This window comes from Crinia signifera, chromosome 9 (assembly GCF_055691185.1).
Source record: "Crinia signifera chromosome 9, ASM5569118v1, whole genome shotgun sequence".
Taxonomy (NCBI): domain Eukaryota; kingdom Metazoa; phylum Chordata; class Amphibia; order Anura; family Myobatrachidae; genus Crinia; species Crinia signifera.
The window spans coordinates 25,407,958-25,424,170 of record NC_139225.1 but is presented as its reverse complement, the minus strand read 5'-3'; the positions used below and the strand labels follow the sequence as shown (position 1 = coordinate 25,424,170).

At 49.0% G+C, this 16,213-nt stretch overlaps 1 protein-coding gene across 2 annotated transcripts in view; it reads left to right on the top strand.

The window, feature by feature from the left end:
* Nucleotides 1–526: 526 nt before the first annotated feature.
* Nucleotides 527–16,213, top strand: part of DIPK1B (divergent protein kinase domain 1B) — an 82,258-nt gene continuing 66,571 nt past the window's right edge. Inside the window, exons 1-2 of one of the 2 annotated variants that reach the window (XM_083158600.1) lie at nt 527–822; nt 2,128–2,823. In XM_083158600.1, coding sequence (XP_083014726.1) covers nt 2,761–2,823 — 63 coding nt within the window. In that variant the 5' untranslated portion in view covers nt 527–822; nt 2,128–2,760. Of the gene's footprint in view, nt 854–2,127; nt 2,824–16,213 lie in introns of both variants that reach the window. The other variant, XM_083158601.1, reaches the window with a different exon arrangement.

The following is a 16,213-nucleotide window of genomic DNA, read 5'->3' as shown; positions in this document are numbered from 1 at the left end:
CGACTCACGGGTGACGTATAGGAATCAATGATGGGCACGGATGATGTATAGAATGGATGATGGGCACAGATGATATATTGGAATGGATGATGGGCATGGATGGTGGGCACAGATGATGTATACGAATGGATGATGGGCACAGATGATATAGGGAGGCACAGATAATCTATAGGCATGGATAGTGGGCACAGATAGATGGTGAATAGGAACGGGCGATGGGCATGGATGATGTATAGGAATGGATGATGGGCACAGATGATGTAATGGAATGGGTGATGGGAACATATAGATGTGTAGGAATGGATGGTGGGCACAGATAGATGTATAGGGATGGATGATGGGCATGGATAGATGGTGAATGGGCATGGATGATGTATAGGAGTGGATGATGGGCACAGATAGATGGATAGGAACGGGTGAGTAGCTGTATGATGGGGATAGATGGTATATGGGTGTAGAATATGGAGGGCTATAGACCAGGACCAGGCTCCCCCTCCCACGGCCGCTGCACCTGCACCTCCTCCTCCTCCCCCTCCCCCGGCTGCCTTTATTGTCGGAGGGCAGAAATCCCGGCTCCCCCTCGGCCGTTGTACGAGAGGAGCTGCCGCCGACGGGAGGATGCTGCGAGGTCCGATGCATCCAGCAGCCGGGGAACCGGGGAAAGAGCAGTAGGAGCCGGGCTTCTGCGTGGAGCACACACTCATCAACGTGGAGGAGAGAGCAGCAGCGGGCGGGAGCTGCAGTCATGGACCCGCTGCTTATTGCTGCTGCCGAGCCGGGGACGGAGTGAGAGAGCCGGAGCTGCTGGAGGGCAAGAGCCGGGTGAGCGCCGGATGAGCAGGGGGAGAGCCGGGTGAGCAGGAGGGGATACTGTGGGAGAGCCGGGTGAGCAGGGGGGATACTGTGGGACATCCGGGTGAGCAAGGGGGGAGAGCCGGGTGAGCAGAGGGGACACTGTGGGAGAGCAGGGGGGTGATGCAGGGGAAGAGCTGGGTGAGCAGGGGGGATATATGGGAAGGTTCGGGTGGGGATACAGGGGGAGAGCCGAGTGAGCAGAGGGGGATATAGGAGAGCTGGGGGGGGGGGGGGGGGGGGTCGTGAGACCAGTGGGAAAGCCTAGTGAGCAGGGGGGATACAGGGGAAGACCCTGATGAGCAAGGGGGTTATAGGGGCAGAGCTTGGTGAGCAAGGGGGATACAGGGGGAGAGCTGGCGGAGCAGATGGGGGATACAGGGGGAGAGCTGGGGGAGCAGACAGGGGATAAACGGGGAGAGTCAGGTGAGCGGGGGGATACAAGAGGGAAGGAGCCGGGTGTGTAGGGGGATATAGTACAGGGAGAAGGGGTATTTTGGGTGAGCAGGGTGGTGGGGGGATAAAGCGGGTGAGCAGGGGGGGGGGGGGGGGTATGGTACAGAGTGAGCAGGGGTGTACCAGGTCAGCAGAAGGGAGAGAAATGTACTGGGTGAGCAGGGAGGGGTGTTACAGTGCAGGGTGAGCAGGGGTGTACCGGGTGAGTAGAGGGGGAAAGGAATGTACTGGGTGAGCAGGGATACAGGATCTGAAGTTGAGCAGGGGGGATACAGGGTGATCAGCCAGATGTAGTGTAGTAGGGGGATACAGGGTTCTTGGGGTCAGAAGGGGGGGGGGGGGGTGCACAAGTATATGAACTAAGGTTGAGTAATACTTGACCAGGGTCTTAATGGGATCTAATTAATGAGAGAGGTGTACAAGGGAAGAGTCGGGTATACAGGGTGAGCAGGAGGATAGCCGCTTGTAGTGTGTGGCAGGGAGAAAAGGGTTTAAATAGTGGTGGTCGGGGGGGGGGGGGGGGGGGCAGACGCATCAGTGATACAGAAGGAAAACCAGGTATACTAGGTGAGCCCAGATAGCTGCGGGTCGAGGGTGGGGAAGGACATGGTGTCCTGGGTGAGAATGTGTTCTTGGGTAAGTAGTGGGGATACAGGGTGCCCTGGTTTTTGAGTGGGGGATTGCAGGGTGCTTGGGTGAGAATCGTGGTGACCCTAGGGTTTGAGTGTGGGGGTAGTCTGAGCCAGTTGGATAAAGCAATGAGTAGACTAGTCATTTGGATGAGCCTGGATAACCGCATTGTCCCCTCATTCCTTACAGTGAGGAGCAGGAAGCCTGGCGTGAGCCCTTGGAGGAGAAGCAGCTGCCCAAGCTGCTGGAGCTACAGGGACCTTTGAGTAAAGAGGAGATAATTGCCCTGGGATACTGCTGGAGTAATTCTATGCTGAGTTGCAGGGTACAGAATCCAGCGCTGCTGCAAGGCAGGGGGTGACCCCTGGATATTTGGTATTGAAAGAAGCAGCTCCCTCCGTATTCCATGAATCCAACCAGCCTGGTTGGGGACTATCAGCCATAATCTTCTGCTGGACAGGTCAGGTGCAAAGCATATCCGGACCAGGAGAGAGGCGGCCACAGTACGGGATCTGGGGATCACCTGGGAGAGCTGACAAACCAACTGTCCCTACATCACCAGGGTGTCCTGGGGTGGACAGTGAGGACCTCCTCCTCTAGGTGAGACCAGATCACAATGATCACGTCTAGAAGCTGCACATAAGCCTAACTGTTGACTGAAGATCAAAGACTGAACATCAACAACATTAACGTCCCTGGGTGTTCTCTGGTCAGCGAGTGGAGCTGGACCCTTGGATGGAGAACAGAGTCAAGGAACATCACCTGGAAGGTACCTGCGGCCCGGCATCCCCATCTCTGGACGTGTACCCATGATATAGGAGGATGAGGAAGCTCAGACGCCTTGTCCATATGGTCCTCTTCTGTCCTCTTTCCAAGGGACTCCAGGTATGTATCTATCTGTCTCCATGATGTGTTCTCTTGCCGCTTGTCTGTGCCCCAACATCCACTTCTCTAAGCGGCTGTGTGCATGGTGACCCTATTAGTCCATAGAGACAGGTGTTCTATCTGCAGGTATCCCACCCCTCATCGCTCACCTATATATATAATGGGTATCTGCTCTCAGAGGACCCATTTCAGGACACCAGGTGTTATGGTATGCAGACGGCGCTACGGTCTGAGTTTGTATCCCACGGTTACCGTACAGCGTTCTTTCACTCCACAACCCTGATGTTTGTGTTTTTTGGTGATTCCCTCTTCAAACTACAGAGCCACAGGCACCGGGTCCCTATGGGTTAAGAGACGGAGACAGAACTGTAATCACAGCCAGTATCCTCCTTCATTAATAATAAAAGGGCCAGGTCGGAGGAATCGCAGCCAGATATTAATGCACTTTATGTACACGACCCTGGGGATGAGCTGAGGTCCTGCGTTAGATAAGAGCATTGATGTTCTATTTTGGCTGCTCAGCCATGTGTGGAGTCTCTCGCCCTGTCCTAAATCTCAAACTCAATATCAACCCTGTGGGTTGTTTGATGAAGCCTTGAAGGGTCCTCGGAATATACATGTGATCTGCAAGTCCTTATATCCCCGGCCACGTACTGTGTATTACCACCACCCCCCCTCCCCCTCCCCAAGGCGCCGCTGCAGGTTACCCTATATGACTGGGCAAAGCAGCAATCCGTTGCTTCTCACGGGTCTGGGGGTGACAATTAGAGACCCCTATTTTTAATGCCAAGAAAAGCGCTAATCACCCCATGTGGACTTGGTGCCCTGGCACGGCATCGTCTTATCTGTATTCTGTGCCGTTAACTCCCTGTATACTGAAGGGATCGGGAGCAGCTTGTCACCCAGGATAATCAGGACTTAATAAGCCATTGCGTCATTCTGTGACATACTCTATCTCTCCCTTGTATAGTCGCACTTCTCCATCTGTGTAATCCTGCCAATCCTCTGCCCTGTTGTCTGTACAGCAAGTTGTGAAATAATCTATTTAGCCCACACATGCGGGGAAGGAAACCTTTTAACCCTTTCAATGGCTCATTCGGGATTTGCTTCAGTTGCCTTACCCTCCAGCTGGTTTTTATAGTTTTCCCCAACTGCAGATAAAAGAACCATTATGCCCAAGTAAATTATGCAGCGGGCAGCTACGTTAAAGCTGTCCTGGATATCGTTATCAATTGTCCTCTTGTATTTTTACCGTTTGGATCAATGGTTTTGTACGCTTTGGTCTAAAAAGGGAAAATGATGAAACGTGACTTTTAAAAAGATTTTTTTTATAGGACAGGGTGTCCTGTATGTTCTCGTGTACAGGTTTTTGTGTCTTCCCTGCGGTGTGATAACCGGCAGGTGTACGTCAAGCTTCAGCCTCCCAAATGTGTCTACATTTAATAAAATAACTACAAAGTCTTTGCTTTATTCTATGTACATTTCTATGTACAGTATGTGGTTTTAGCTATATAAGTGATTATTTATATATTTATTTATTTATGAACAGTTTATTCTATAGCGCAGCTTATTCTGTTGTGCTTTACTATAGGAGACGGTTATACAACAACCTGGGTATTTACAGACAGTCAAAGGTATGAGGGCCCTGCTCACAAGTTTACAATCTATAGATCCATACATACATACATACATACATACATACATACAGGCTACTATAAACCCTATGTGCACATTTTGATAAATTTAGAGATGGTGGTGGTTGACAGTTGTGATTTCTGTGATGTCAGTTGTGATGTCAGTCCCGACAGTTATGTCAGCGTGTATGGAGAACACACTGCCTGATCCATCTGTAGATATATCTATTGGTGTGTGCCTATTCTTAAACCTGCAGCTTGACCCATCCCAGGGAAGGGGACTGGTGCCAAGTTTCAATATCTTGCAAGGACTGATGGCAAAATTTCACTCTGTCGCTGCAGATTTTGTGATTTGTCAGGATTTTCTTTATATAATGGCAATCAGAAACAACGTGATCTAAAAGAAACTATTATTGGGATTTTTTAAATTTTATGCATGCTGAACATCATAAAACATTACAGCACTATATAGATCAATGGATTTGTACGATTCTCAGCTAGAGGGGTATCAACCTAGAAGATGATTGGACTATCCCCTCCGTTAACCCTTTGCTGAACAGCGGGGTTACGTTTCACATGACAAAAAACTTTAAGCGTTTTTAGCATGAATTGAGTCCAAGAGGTCTAGGTCCACTAATAATTTGGTAACTCATTCACCATATTAGCATTCAATGCATCTTAACTAATTTAAATATTTCGTAGCCTATGTTCTACGGCCAGAGTCACTAATGGAATCCAAGGAGAAAACTTCTTGGACTTTGAAATATTGACTGCGAATACGTTGTCACATTGACAAATAAAAGTCCTTATTTGTATTCATGTTATAAGGTAGCAGAGCTTCTAAGGCAGGGAATTCTGTCTGGTCAAATTGCAACAAACCATGATTAGGAAAATGGTAGAAAACATCCCATTCACCGACTAGGGCTGAAGACTGCTCCATTAAAGAGTAAATTCAATTATGTGGATTAGCGCAGGGCTGTTTAAGCAAGGCGATCTTTTGCTGGAAATATTCGCGGCGGTCTGGGACTCTGACATTCTACCGCCAGCTGCATCTGTCTGTTGCACAGCGTCGTGAGCCTCCCATTCTCTTTGCTGGCCAGAGGGTTAAATCGCTTCTTACGTTTTCTGTACTGTAGGAGTGCCAGCCACAGTTAGACTTGCCATGCATCAAGTTTCCTATCTCCTTGTCATCTCCTGTAAGGGTATCCAGCAACAGCAGGGTCAGACCGCACATGAAACGAGTCACTCGGCTGCTTTTTGGCGTCGCGGACAGGAAGGTGTGAATGCCCACCTTGGGTCACCGTTCAGTTCTTTTGTCTCTTTAAATGTGATCATGGTTTAAATGGCCCCTGACAGACCTGCAGTATGTCTGCCTGAGAGTTAATAGTCTCATTTTACAGTCTGTCAATCAAAGCCTTACTTGTTTAAAGAGAATAAACTCCTATCACTAAAGTAGACAGCTGTATCATCTCGCAGGGAGGAAGGGACGTGTGTCTAGGGCAGATTAATGAGCCCTGTGACATAATAGTATTCTTTCTTTTATACACTCTATATGTATGTGTGTAATTCTATCTATCTGGGGATCAGGTAGTAGAAATTGAACTCTGCTGAGGAGCTTGCAGTCCACACAAATATGGCCTCATTTACAAACTGTGGATGTATTTACCCAGAACACAAGGCTTCTATATTGCAGTAGTATGTATGAGGCCAAGGGCGTAACTAGCATAGGTGCAGGGGGTGCAGCTGCTATGGGGCCCAGAGCCGAGAGGGGCCACCTTGCATGTCACAGTTAAATGTGTTCTATACAGGGTGCGGCTACCATAGGTGCAGAGAGTGCAGCTGCTATGGGGCCCAGAGCTGAGAGGGGCCACCTTCCCTGTCACAGTTACATGTGTTATATACAGGGGTGCGGCTACCATAGGTGCAGAGAGTGCAGCTGCTATGTGGCCCAGAGCTGAGAGGGGCCACCTTCCCTGTCAGTTACATGTGTTATATACAGTGGTGTAGCTACTATAGGTGCAGAGAGTGCAGCTGCTATGGGGCCCAGAGCTGAGGGGCCACCTTCCCTGTCACAGTTACATGTGTTATATACAGGGTGCAGCTACCATAGGTACAGCTGCTGTGGGGCCACATTCCCTGTCAGTTACATGTGTTAACTACTGGGGTGTAGCCACCATAGGTGCAGCTATTATGGGGCCCAGTGCTGAGAGGGGCCACCTTCCCTGTAACAGTTACATGTGTTATACACAAGGGTGTAGCTACCATAGGTGCAGGGGGTACAGCTGCTATGGGTCCCGGAGCTGAGAGGGGCCACCTTCCCTGTCAGTTACATGTGTTGTATACTGGGGTTTAGCTACCATAGGTGCAGGGAGTGCAGATACTATGGGGCCCAGAGCTGAGAGGGGCCACATTCCCTGTCAGTTACATGTGTTATATACAAGGTGTAGGTACCATATGTGCAGAAAGTACGAAGTAATATGTGTGCGCTATATAAAAATATGAATAGGAGGCTGTGCTTTGTAACCCCACTGGTTTTCTGTGCCAGGGTAATACTTGGTGATACCTAGCTTTGGGTATGCTCAGAGTTGTCATTAGAGACATGCAGGTGTGTTAAGATGGGATTTATATTGAAGAAAGGATGTTGCCCATGGCAACTAATCAAAAACCACATCTTATTTTTTGAGCACCTTCCAGAAGATAATAGAATCTGAATGGTTGCCCTGAGCAACATCCCAAATTTAGTAGGACTCCCATCTTTGTAAATAAACCCTGCAGTGCCCATGTTTGTCAGTACCCAGGGGACAGGCCTTAAAGTTGCCAACGGCAACCAATCAAAAAGCATCTATCATATTATACAATGTACTTGTTCAATGCCAGTACCTGGTTAGTTGCGCTACCTAGGAGTCCTGGCATTGATTGTCCTCAATTGAGTCACAGAACTGGTTATATATTACATACCCTCCAACATTACCCATTCTACTAGGTACAGAATGCTCTGTTTCTGGACTTTCCTTATCAGTGGCAGTTGCAGAGGTGGGGCTGCAGCACAGTCCAATATTCAAAAAGGGGAGCCACACCTATTGCCACCCCAAACATCACTGTCCTGGACTCACTGGCAGTTGCTGTGACCCCCCCCCCCCCCCCCCCCCTTTGTATTTTGGTCTGTGCTGGAGTCCAACCTCTGTAACTGGCACTGGCAGGGAAGTCCAGGAACAAAACATTTTGTACCTAATGGAATGGGTCATGTTGGAGGGTATGATATTATTTTGATGTACTTATGCTGTATACAGTGTGTTCTGAGCTGCACAGACTTTAACATCTGGAACTGTTAATGCATACGTAAGGCAGCACTTTTAAATATTATTAATAGGCTCCTTTCTGTTTCCAACTTGACCCCTCAAACCCCCCCCCCCCCCCCATATTGCTCCGCCAGCCACCTGTACCTTGTCATCAATCAGCTGGATGTACAGGCCACTCTCTAAGGATTGAAATTTTTTTCATTATGGGGCAAAATGCTGCAGTAAAAATGCTTCCTGGTAATAACTGTAAAGCGAAAGTACTAAGTGATTGTAATTATCAGTTGTTTGGTGCCACAAGGGGTCTGCAGAGCCTTACAATGTACAGGAACAGAATGAGCAACTTGTAGTGACTTGCAGTACAGAACATTACAGTATGTGGTTTATACACACTGCTGTATTGCCGGATGTAATTCGCAAGCAGCGACACAGCAGGACTCAAGGGTTAGGTGCTGTTTCAGGTATGAGGGAGGATGACCTTGCTCGTAGTGGGGTACATCACCCAATGCATTTTGTATGTGATGCATCCCTGTCCTGTTTATAGGAGAGGGGCAGACAGACAGGGGTGACACAGATGGGATAGACCATGAGCATGGGACAAAGGGTTAGGATGAGAGACAGCTGCCACAAGAATTGGGTCTTGAGAGCCCTTGAAGAGAGGTGGAGAGTTCCAGAGGTAGGGAGCAGTGTGGGCAAAAGCTTGAAGGTGGGAGCAAGTGTGGCAGAAGATGCAGGGGTGTGTACACATTAGGAAGAGATTGGCTCAATTTGCCGTATAGGACCACCAAATCCTGTTGATCGACTGTGTAGCCATGATGGAATGCAACGTCGTCTGGTTACCCGTGCTGCAGGTCAACCGTTTCAATTGTGCTGTTATTCCTTGTAATAAATGATGGCAATCTGGCAAGGTCTAGGCATTCAAATGGGCACCCACTCTTATAGCATCGATGGTGAGAAATTGACTGATCCTGGAGATAGTTCTGGAAATGGAAGTGGCAGGACTGAGAGGGGTACTGAGTGTGAGGGAGGAGATGAGGGGAACTCCAAGACGGCTTGCTTACTTGGGGGGTGGTGCTGTCTATAGATAATGAAATTTGGGCGTGGGGGTGGGAAGGGTACATTGAGGTTATTGGGGAGGCTGGGAAGATGATCAGCTCAGTTTTAGACATGTTAGGTTTAAAGATCTGATTGGCTGCAGGTTGGTTACAGGGCTAATGCTCTGCTTTACTACAGGTTGGTCTAGTTCTGTACCGGCGCTGATGCTCTGATTGGCTGCAGGTTGGTGTATTCCTGTACAGGGCTGATCCTTTGACTAGCTGCAGGTTGGTCTAGTTCTGTACCGTTGCTGATGCTCTGATTGGCTGAAGGTTGGTCTACTCCTGTACAGGGCTTATGCTCTGATTGGCCGCAAGTTGGTCTAGTCCTGTACAGGGCTTATGCTCTAATTGGCCGCAAGTTGATCTAGTCCTGTACAGGGCTTATGCTCTGATTGGCCGCAAGTTGGTCTAGTCCTGTACAGGGCTAATGCTCTGATTGGCTGCAGGTTGGTCTTGTTCTGTACCGGTGCTGATGGTCTGATTGGCTGCAGGATGGTCTAGTTCTGTACTGGTGCTGATGCTTTAATTGGCTGTAGATTGGTCTAGTCCTCTACATGGCTGATGCTCTGGTTGGTCTAGTCCTGTATGGGGCTTATGCTCTGATTGGCCGCAGGTTGGTCTAATCCTGTACGGGGCTAATGCCCTGATTGGCTGCAGGTTGGTTTAGTCCTGTAAGGGGCAAATATTTTGATTGGTCGCAGGTTGGTCTAGTCCTGTATGGGGCTAATGCTCTGATTGGCCGCAAGTTGGTCTAGTCCTGTACGGGGCTAATGCTTTGATTGGCTGCAGGTTGTTCTAGTTCTGTACCGGGGATGATGCTCTGATTGGCTGTAGGTTGGTCTAGTCCTGCGACCAGACTATTATTGTTATTTATCCCTAGACCACTAGTGACTATACGCCAGTAACTCATGGACAACACAATACAATAAACCTTGCAATGAAATCTGCCCTTAAATGACTATATTGCACTAGTTAGGCCGGGCAGCCTGGCTTGTTTCCTGCTGCCGCAACCCCCTCTACAGTGACTGTCGATATTCAATTGTTGTATTAATGTGAGCAAATGCCCAAACAAATGCTGTATTACCTGTGTGTGGCGTTCCTGGGTACAGAAGCCATAAAACCGCTTTATTAAACCCTATCAATATAAGCGTTCCTACAGAACAGCCCTGACACACTCTTAGTCAAAAGACATTTAAATCCGTTTAGTAAATACACCCCTGTGACTGGAGTTCATTATTGCCCGGCCCGACGTTCAACGAGTGCGTTTACTCTTGAAAGGAGTCTGCGGCATATTTACACACTAATAATGTTTTAATGTGAAACCATTTTTCACCGGTGTCTGCGCATCACTCCCGGAGGCTCCGTTTCAGGTTGCGCGGTAAACCCCAGCAGATGTCCGCTTGTCAAGTCTACCTCGTTGATTTGCTGCGGTACCTCGCGAGGCTGCTCTCCGGGCCCAGGGTGATATCGGGGGAGCAGTGCAAGGTCGCGGTGTCCCTATGCTCCTAGCAGGAACATCATTGCCCTTAAAGCGTCGGAAATTAGCTCCCGCGTCTCCAGCTCGGACTCCCAGCTTTCCATTCTGTGGCCCAAAGAATGTGACAAATTATTGTTTGATAAATGCAAAATAAAGATAATTTCATTCCTCATAGGAAACCTGTAGGAATGCCTTTCCTTGTTTGGGAGCGAGTATATACTGAGGGTTCCCGGCGGACAGCGATGGGGACCGATGGACTTTCTGGCGGTTGGTGATCCGACCGCCAGACCCCCGCTAGATGGCAGCGGCTCCATCTGTACGTGGTGCTGTGGCATCTGTGAGTGGGGACCAGTGGAAAAAATCATTCCAGCATCTTACGAAGGGTTTGGGGCATTTTCCCTCGGCTGCGCGGTCTTCGCTCGCCGCACACTGTATTCGCCTCTGGGCGCTAGGCCTAATGCACGTTGCCCCCCCCCAAAAAGGGCCAATAGCAGCTGGTGATATCCCACTATCCAGTGACCTTTTTTGGGGGTGAAATGGGTTCTGTTTTTGGGCGATAACACATGGGATCTGGGATAAATTCCCGGACCTATGTGTTAGGGCAGATCCGTGGGCATGTTTAAAACCATTTTAGAATTTAATAAATGTCTGTGTTCCCCACTAATATCACAGCATCTATAACCCAGTATATCTCCATGCTATGGCTGTTAGTGTTTGCATGGCAATATATGTGACAATAATATATGTGAGCACTTTGTGATTCATTTTCTAATGAAGATAAATTTCCCCCTATGTGTCTGCAGTTTTTCCTAAATTGGAAGCTGCATTTACCATGTAAAATCCTGAGAAATACAGAGGAAAATTACGAAAATAAAATACTAATTAAATTTAGTTAAACACAAACATCTGTTGTCTTACTCTTAAAAAGTGACGACGTCGGTCCTGCCGCGCATTCATTAATAACAAATGCACATAAAATGCAGTAGCCATACTAACAATAGCATCTGTACACTGATCTAGGGATGGCCATCGACCATCGATGATTATAATCGTCGATGGTTTATGGCCGATTTAGAATACTTTTGCCATTGATGGGAGAGAACCAGATGGTTTCCCTCCTTCGATGGCATGGCAAAACCGATGTTTTGATTTTGTTGTTTTTTTTCTTTCAAAGTGCCGGGACACTGAGCATAGCCCCACCCCTGACACCCGCGACGCCCCACCCATGTGTTTTGAATAGCCCACAGGCCAATCAGTCAAACATAATAGATGACCATCGATATGTAAAACTGTCAATGGTCATCCATTGCATAGCTTTACACTATCGATGGCCAGTTGCACGTTTGCCATCGATAGCAAAGGCAACGGGGTGTGGGTTGTTAGGTCTACACCAACTAGGTCAAGAAGCATTGGGTTGACACAACTAGGTCGACACAAGCATTAGGATTGATATGGGCCAGGTCGACTGTCAGCTCAAGAAACAGTTAAAAACCCCATGTCGACCTTTTGACTGTCGACATAGCCCATGTCGACCTAATGACATGTCGACCTAAACCCATGTCAACCTTGCTGCCTGTCGACCTAGTGGTGTCGACCCAATGCTTGTCTACCTAGTTGGTGTAGACCTAATGATCGTATCCCAGGCAACGATGGCCATCCCTACAGTGATCATCTTCAGCGTGCATTGTGCGCAGGGGGCGGAGCTCCTGTAAGCTCTGTGCTTCTACATGGGACGTATATTCGCAGCAATACGCCCACCTAGTTCTCATTAGATTCTGTCTATCATTTTCTGGGATGCAAGAATAGACGGGGGGTAATTCAGACCTTCTCGCTAGGCTGCATTTATTCAGAGCCTAGCGCTCAGGTTAGCGCCACCCCAGCGAAAGTGACGCTAAACTGCTCCACCTGATTCCCCTCATTTCACTGTGAACGGTCTTCTGCGAATTAGGGGCTGCCAAGCAGGCAGGGGAACGCGTGTGTTCCCTGGGGCCTGCCCAACATTTCTATGGGCACGCGCACTGGTTTTGGGCGAACGCCTGTAAAAACGCTGGGTATCCACCCTGGAACTGCCCCTGAAAATATTGCCGAAGGCCCTCATTGCAGGGATCTGCACATACAGGCGTGAATCAGCCCCAGAATCTTATCGGTTGCCATCGGCAAGATCACCTTTTAAATTTTAAGAAGCTTTAGTAAATTACCCTCTAGCTATCCTTTATTGCAGTCTAGAAAATATTAGAACCGGTTGCTATTGGCAACACACACACACACACACACACACACACACTTGTTGGTGCAAGTATAGAGATGTATTATGTGCAAATAAGACCGGTCCATCTTTACATCTGTCCCAGAAGCGCCCAGGAAATCAAAGTGCGCGCCAGCCACGCTGGGCGACTCCTGTATTGTGCCGCGGAATACAGCTTGTCATAAACAATCGATGACAGAAACATAATACACTGGACGACGGCTGCCATCCGTCACCACCGGGGCTCGTGTTCTAGCGTTCTCTCCCTGCAGGAACAAAACCGCTTAACCTCCCCGGCCTTTGCTCGCAGGCAGAGTGTGACCAATCATTCTCCCAGCAGCATGGGGCCTGCACAGAAAACACTAAACAGGACACAATACCCAGCAGCCTGGTCACCGGAGATCAGGACCTTGGCCTGGGGACGTCGCTTGGTCTAATTAGCGCCCGAGTCACCTGACACCGTAATTCACCTGGAGGACGGCTGGAAAAACTCAATTTCATTTTCTAATTAGTTTTCCTCGCTATTGTTAAACCTCCGGGAAGCAGAGGTTGGGATTTAATTCCGCTGTACTGTGGTTTTTTTTTGCAGTAAATTAATTTATTTAACCCTGTTATGGGCGGTTGGTGCTGTTTTCCCTATAGATCTGGCGTCGCCTTCTGCGGAGCAGGATTATACAGAGAACAGATCCCATCAGCCACGGGCGCGGTGCGGATGGTGGATAGTACAACTGTCACTATAAGGCAGCGTTGTGATTGGCCTGTACGGACTGCCGAACAGTTACGTTATGTTGCTGGCAAAGACGGGTGTTTTCGGTGGAAATGGGGCTCATTATTGCATCGTACTGTTAGAGTTGTCCTTTGATAGGTTAATGGTGAATGATTTCCACCATCAGCGGAAAACCATCGATGGCTTAATCATCGATGCACAAATGAGCGAAGGCTTAACTGGTTACTTGGCTATACTGTAATTAATGTCAGTATCCCCAGCTTTCTTGGTGCCTGATTCAGACCTGTTTGCTAGGCGACATGTACGCGCCCACCACCCGCATCCCCTGGCATGCGGCCGTAGGGGAGAGAATTAATTTGATGGTCACCCACCATCGAATGATTTCTCACCCCTTTGAAAATAAGTCAGTCTAAAACGACTTTTCTTTCTTGCACTGATCGCCGAATACCCGGTGGGCGCTGACGTCATGTGACAACAGCCACCCGTCCCAGACTCCCACCATCGGAAACAGGGCCAAATTCATCCCTTTTCGATATAGCCTGAATGGGTATGGATCATTAGGTCTCACCAGTTAGGTTGACATGCATTGGGTCAATGTGGGTGTAGGTCGACATGTCATTAGGTGGACATGGGCAAGGTCGACAGTCAAAAGGTCGACAAGGGGTTTTTCACAGTTTTTTATATCCAAATGTCGACATGGACACTGAAATGTAGCACTGCGTAACCTCGTATGGCACGCACCATGCTTCGGGCATGGAGCCTGGCTGCGCTCGGCACACTATTTTATTCTCCAGCCACGCCGTAGTGGATGGTAGGGCATGAAATACCGCCTGTCGGCACATGTCGGCTCAAAAAAACTGTGAAAAATTCCATGTCGACCTTTTGACTGTTGACCTTGCCCATGTCGACCTAATGCTTGTATCAACTTAATGACACTTCAACCTAGACCCATGTTGACCTTTCTGCATGTTGACCTAATGGTGTCGACCTAATGACCGTATCAGGCTGCTGGTCTTGTCTTGCGGCACCTTTTTTGCTGCTCTTACAGTAAAGATCCCTTTCACCATTGTTTTCCGAAGCAGAGTTTTTTTCCTGTGCTGTGCAAACCTCCCTACATCCCGTGCAGCTGATACAGGGGCACAGTGGTAGTCTGCGCCCCTTTCACGACGTGAGAACAACTGAGTCAGACTGACATTATCCGGTATGGCTAAGCCTTGATGCGGAATTCTAACTAGCTCAGTGTAACCGCTGCACCATTCTCATTACACGTAGGAAGAGGGAATCCTTTATTACGGGGTATTCTTATTTTTTAGGCGCTAATACGAAAATCGGTAATAAAAAATAATCAAGGTTTGGATGGCCCGGCCCTTGTCATTGTACTCTATAGCATCCGTAATGATCTTTCCGAGCCTGTCCTGGAATCGGGTAATGATCTGGTATCACCATCAGGAGCCTGTTACAGAAGTGTTTTGTGTGTGTGATCTGTAGTCTCTCTACATGACATCCTGTGCCTCGGCCAGAACTGCCTGCTAGGAAGTGCAGATCCGCAGGGGGTGTGTGTGGGAAGGGGGGGGGGGGGGTGGTGTACGCTCACACACCGTCTGCTCTCTGGCTAAAGACCTCATCAGGACTAATTAATTAGCTGTGTGGAACCCCCTGGATGGATCTCAGCAGGACGTGCATCAGACGGGATCAAATGAAGGGGCGTAAGCTTTCAGGATAATACACATTTTAAAAAAGCAACTGCGCCATCGGAGAGTTTCAGAGTGATGTCTAAAGGACACTGGGTCTGATTCAGGCCTGCCAGCTCGCTAAGCTGCGTCTATTCGGAGCCTAGAAAGCAGGTTAATGTCACCTTGGGGAATGCACACCCAGCGAAGGTGCATGGCCAGCGTTTCTATGGATGTGCCTACCATTTTTGTGAGCACGCCCATGAGACGACGGGTGGCCGCCCCGGATCGCCCCTTGGCTGCCAAACAATGTGGCAATGCCCCGGTGAGTGCCAAAGGCATTTGCTGTGGTGGTTTATGCATTCGCTTTAGCGCTTATGCGTATACGGAGAGCCCCAACTATCAGTGACAGTGCTGAATTCCGACCAAAAGTCCTGGGCTGTGTGTGGAGCCCAGGACTTGCTCAGCGGCTGTGATAGAATCAGGCTAATCGGGGTCGGAGCTGACGTCACATGACGTCCACTCAGACACCTGGCCACGCCTGCATTTACCCTGACACTCCCAGAAAGTGGCTGATAACCACCCCAAACGCCACATTCCTGTCAATCTACTTGTGTGCAGCTCAGGGGTGGATTTAGTGGTCAGGTCGCCACCAGGCACAAAAATTTTGTCCGCCCCACCGCACCTTGCTTACCGGTTTCTTTCTGTGTGCACCGTCCGTTGGTGGTGTAGGGTGCCTTGCATTCCCCATGTATCCCAATCGTTGGTAGTATAGTGATACTCTGATGCACGTGGAGGCATCCTCCTGCGTCTCCACTTCTGGGCGCACTGTACTTCTGGGTCCGTCAGTGCGCATAGGCACAGCACATCACTTGTCAGCTGCCCGTGCACACAGTGCGCTGCGGCCGCATCACCGTCCTTGGCTCTGCTCTCACGCAGCTATTCCCTCAGCCTAGCCTTCCTGCACCTTGACTCCTTCTGTCAGGGCGGGCGGACAGTGACACGGACGCTCCTCTGTTTATTTTGTAGATATATATCGGTGGTCGTTGCAGCTAGGTCGATATTGACAAGAGGTTGAAAAAAGCCAAAGATCGACATGGGAAAAGTTGCCACATGAAAAAGTTGACATGAGATTTTTTGGTGTCAGTGTCGGCACCTGAGCTTGCCATATTTCGACCAAGTTAGGGATGGCCATCGACCATGGATGATTCGAAATCATCGATTTGTTTATGGCCGATTTTTGA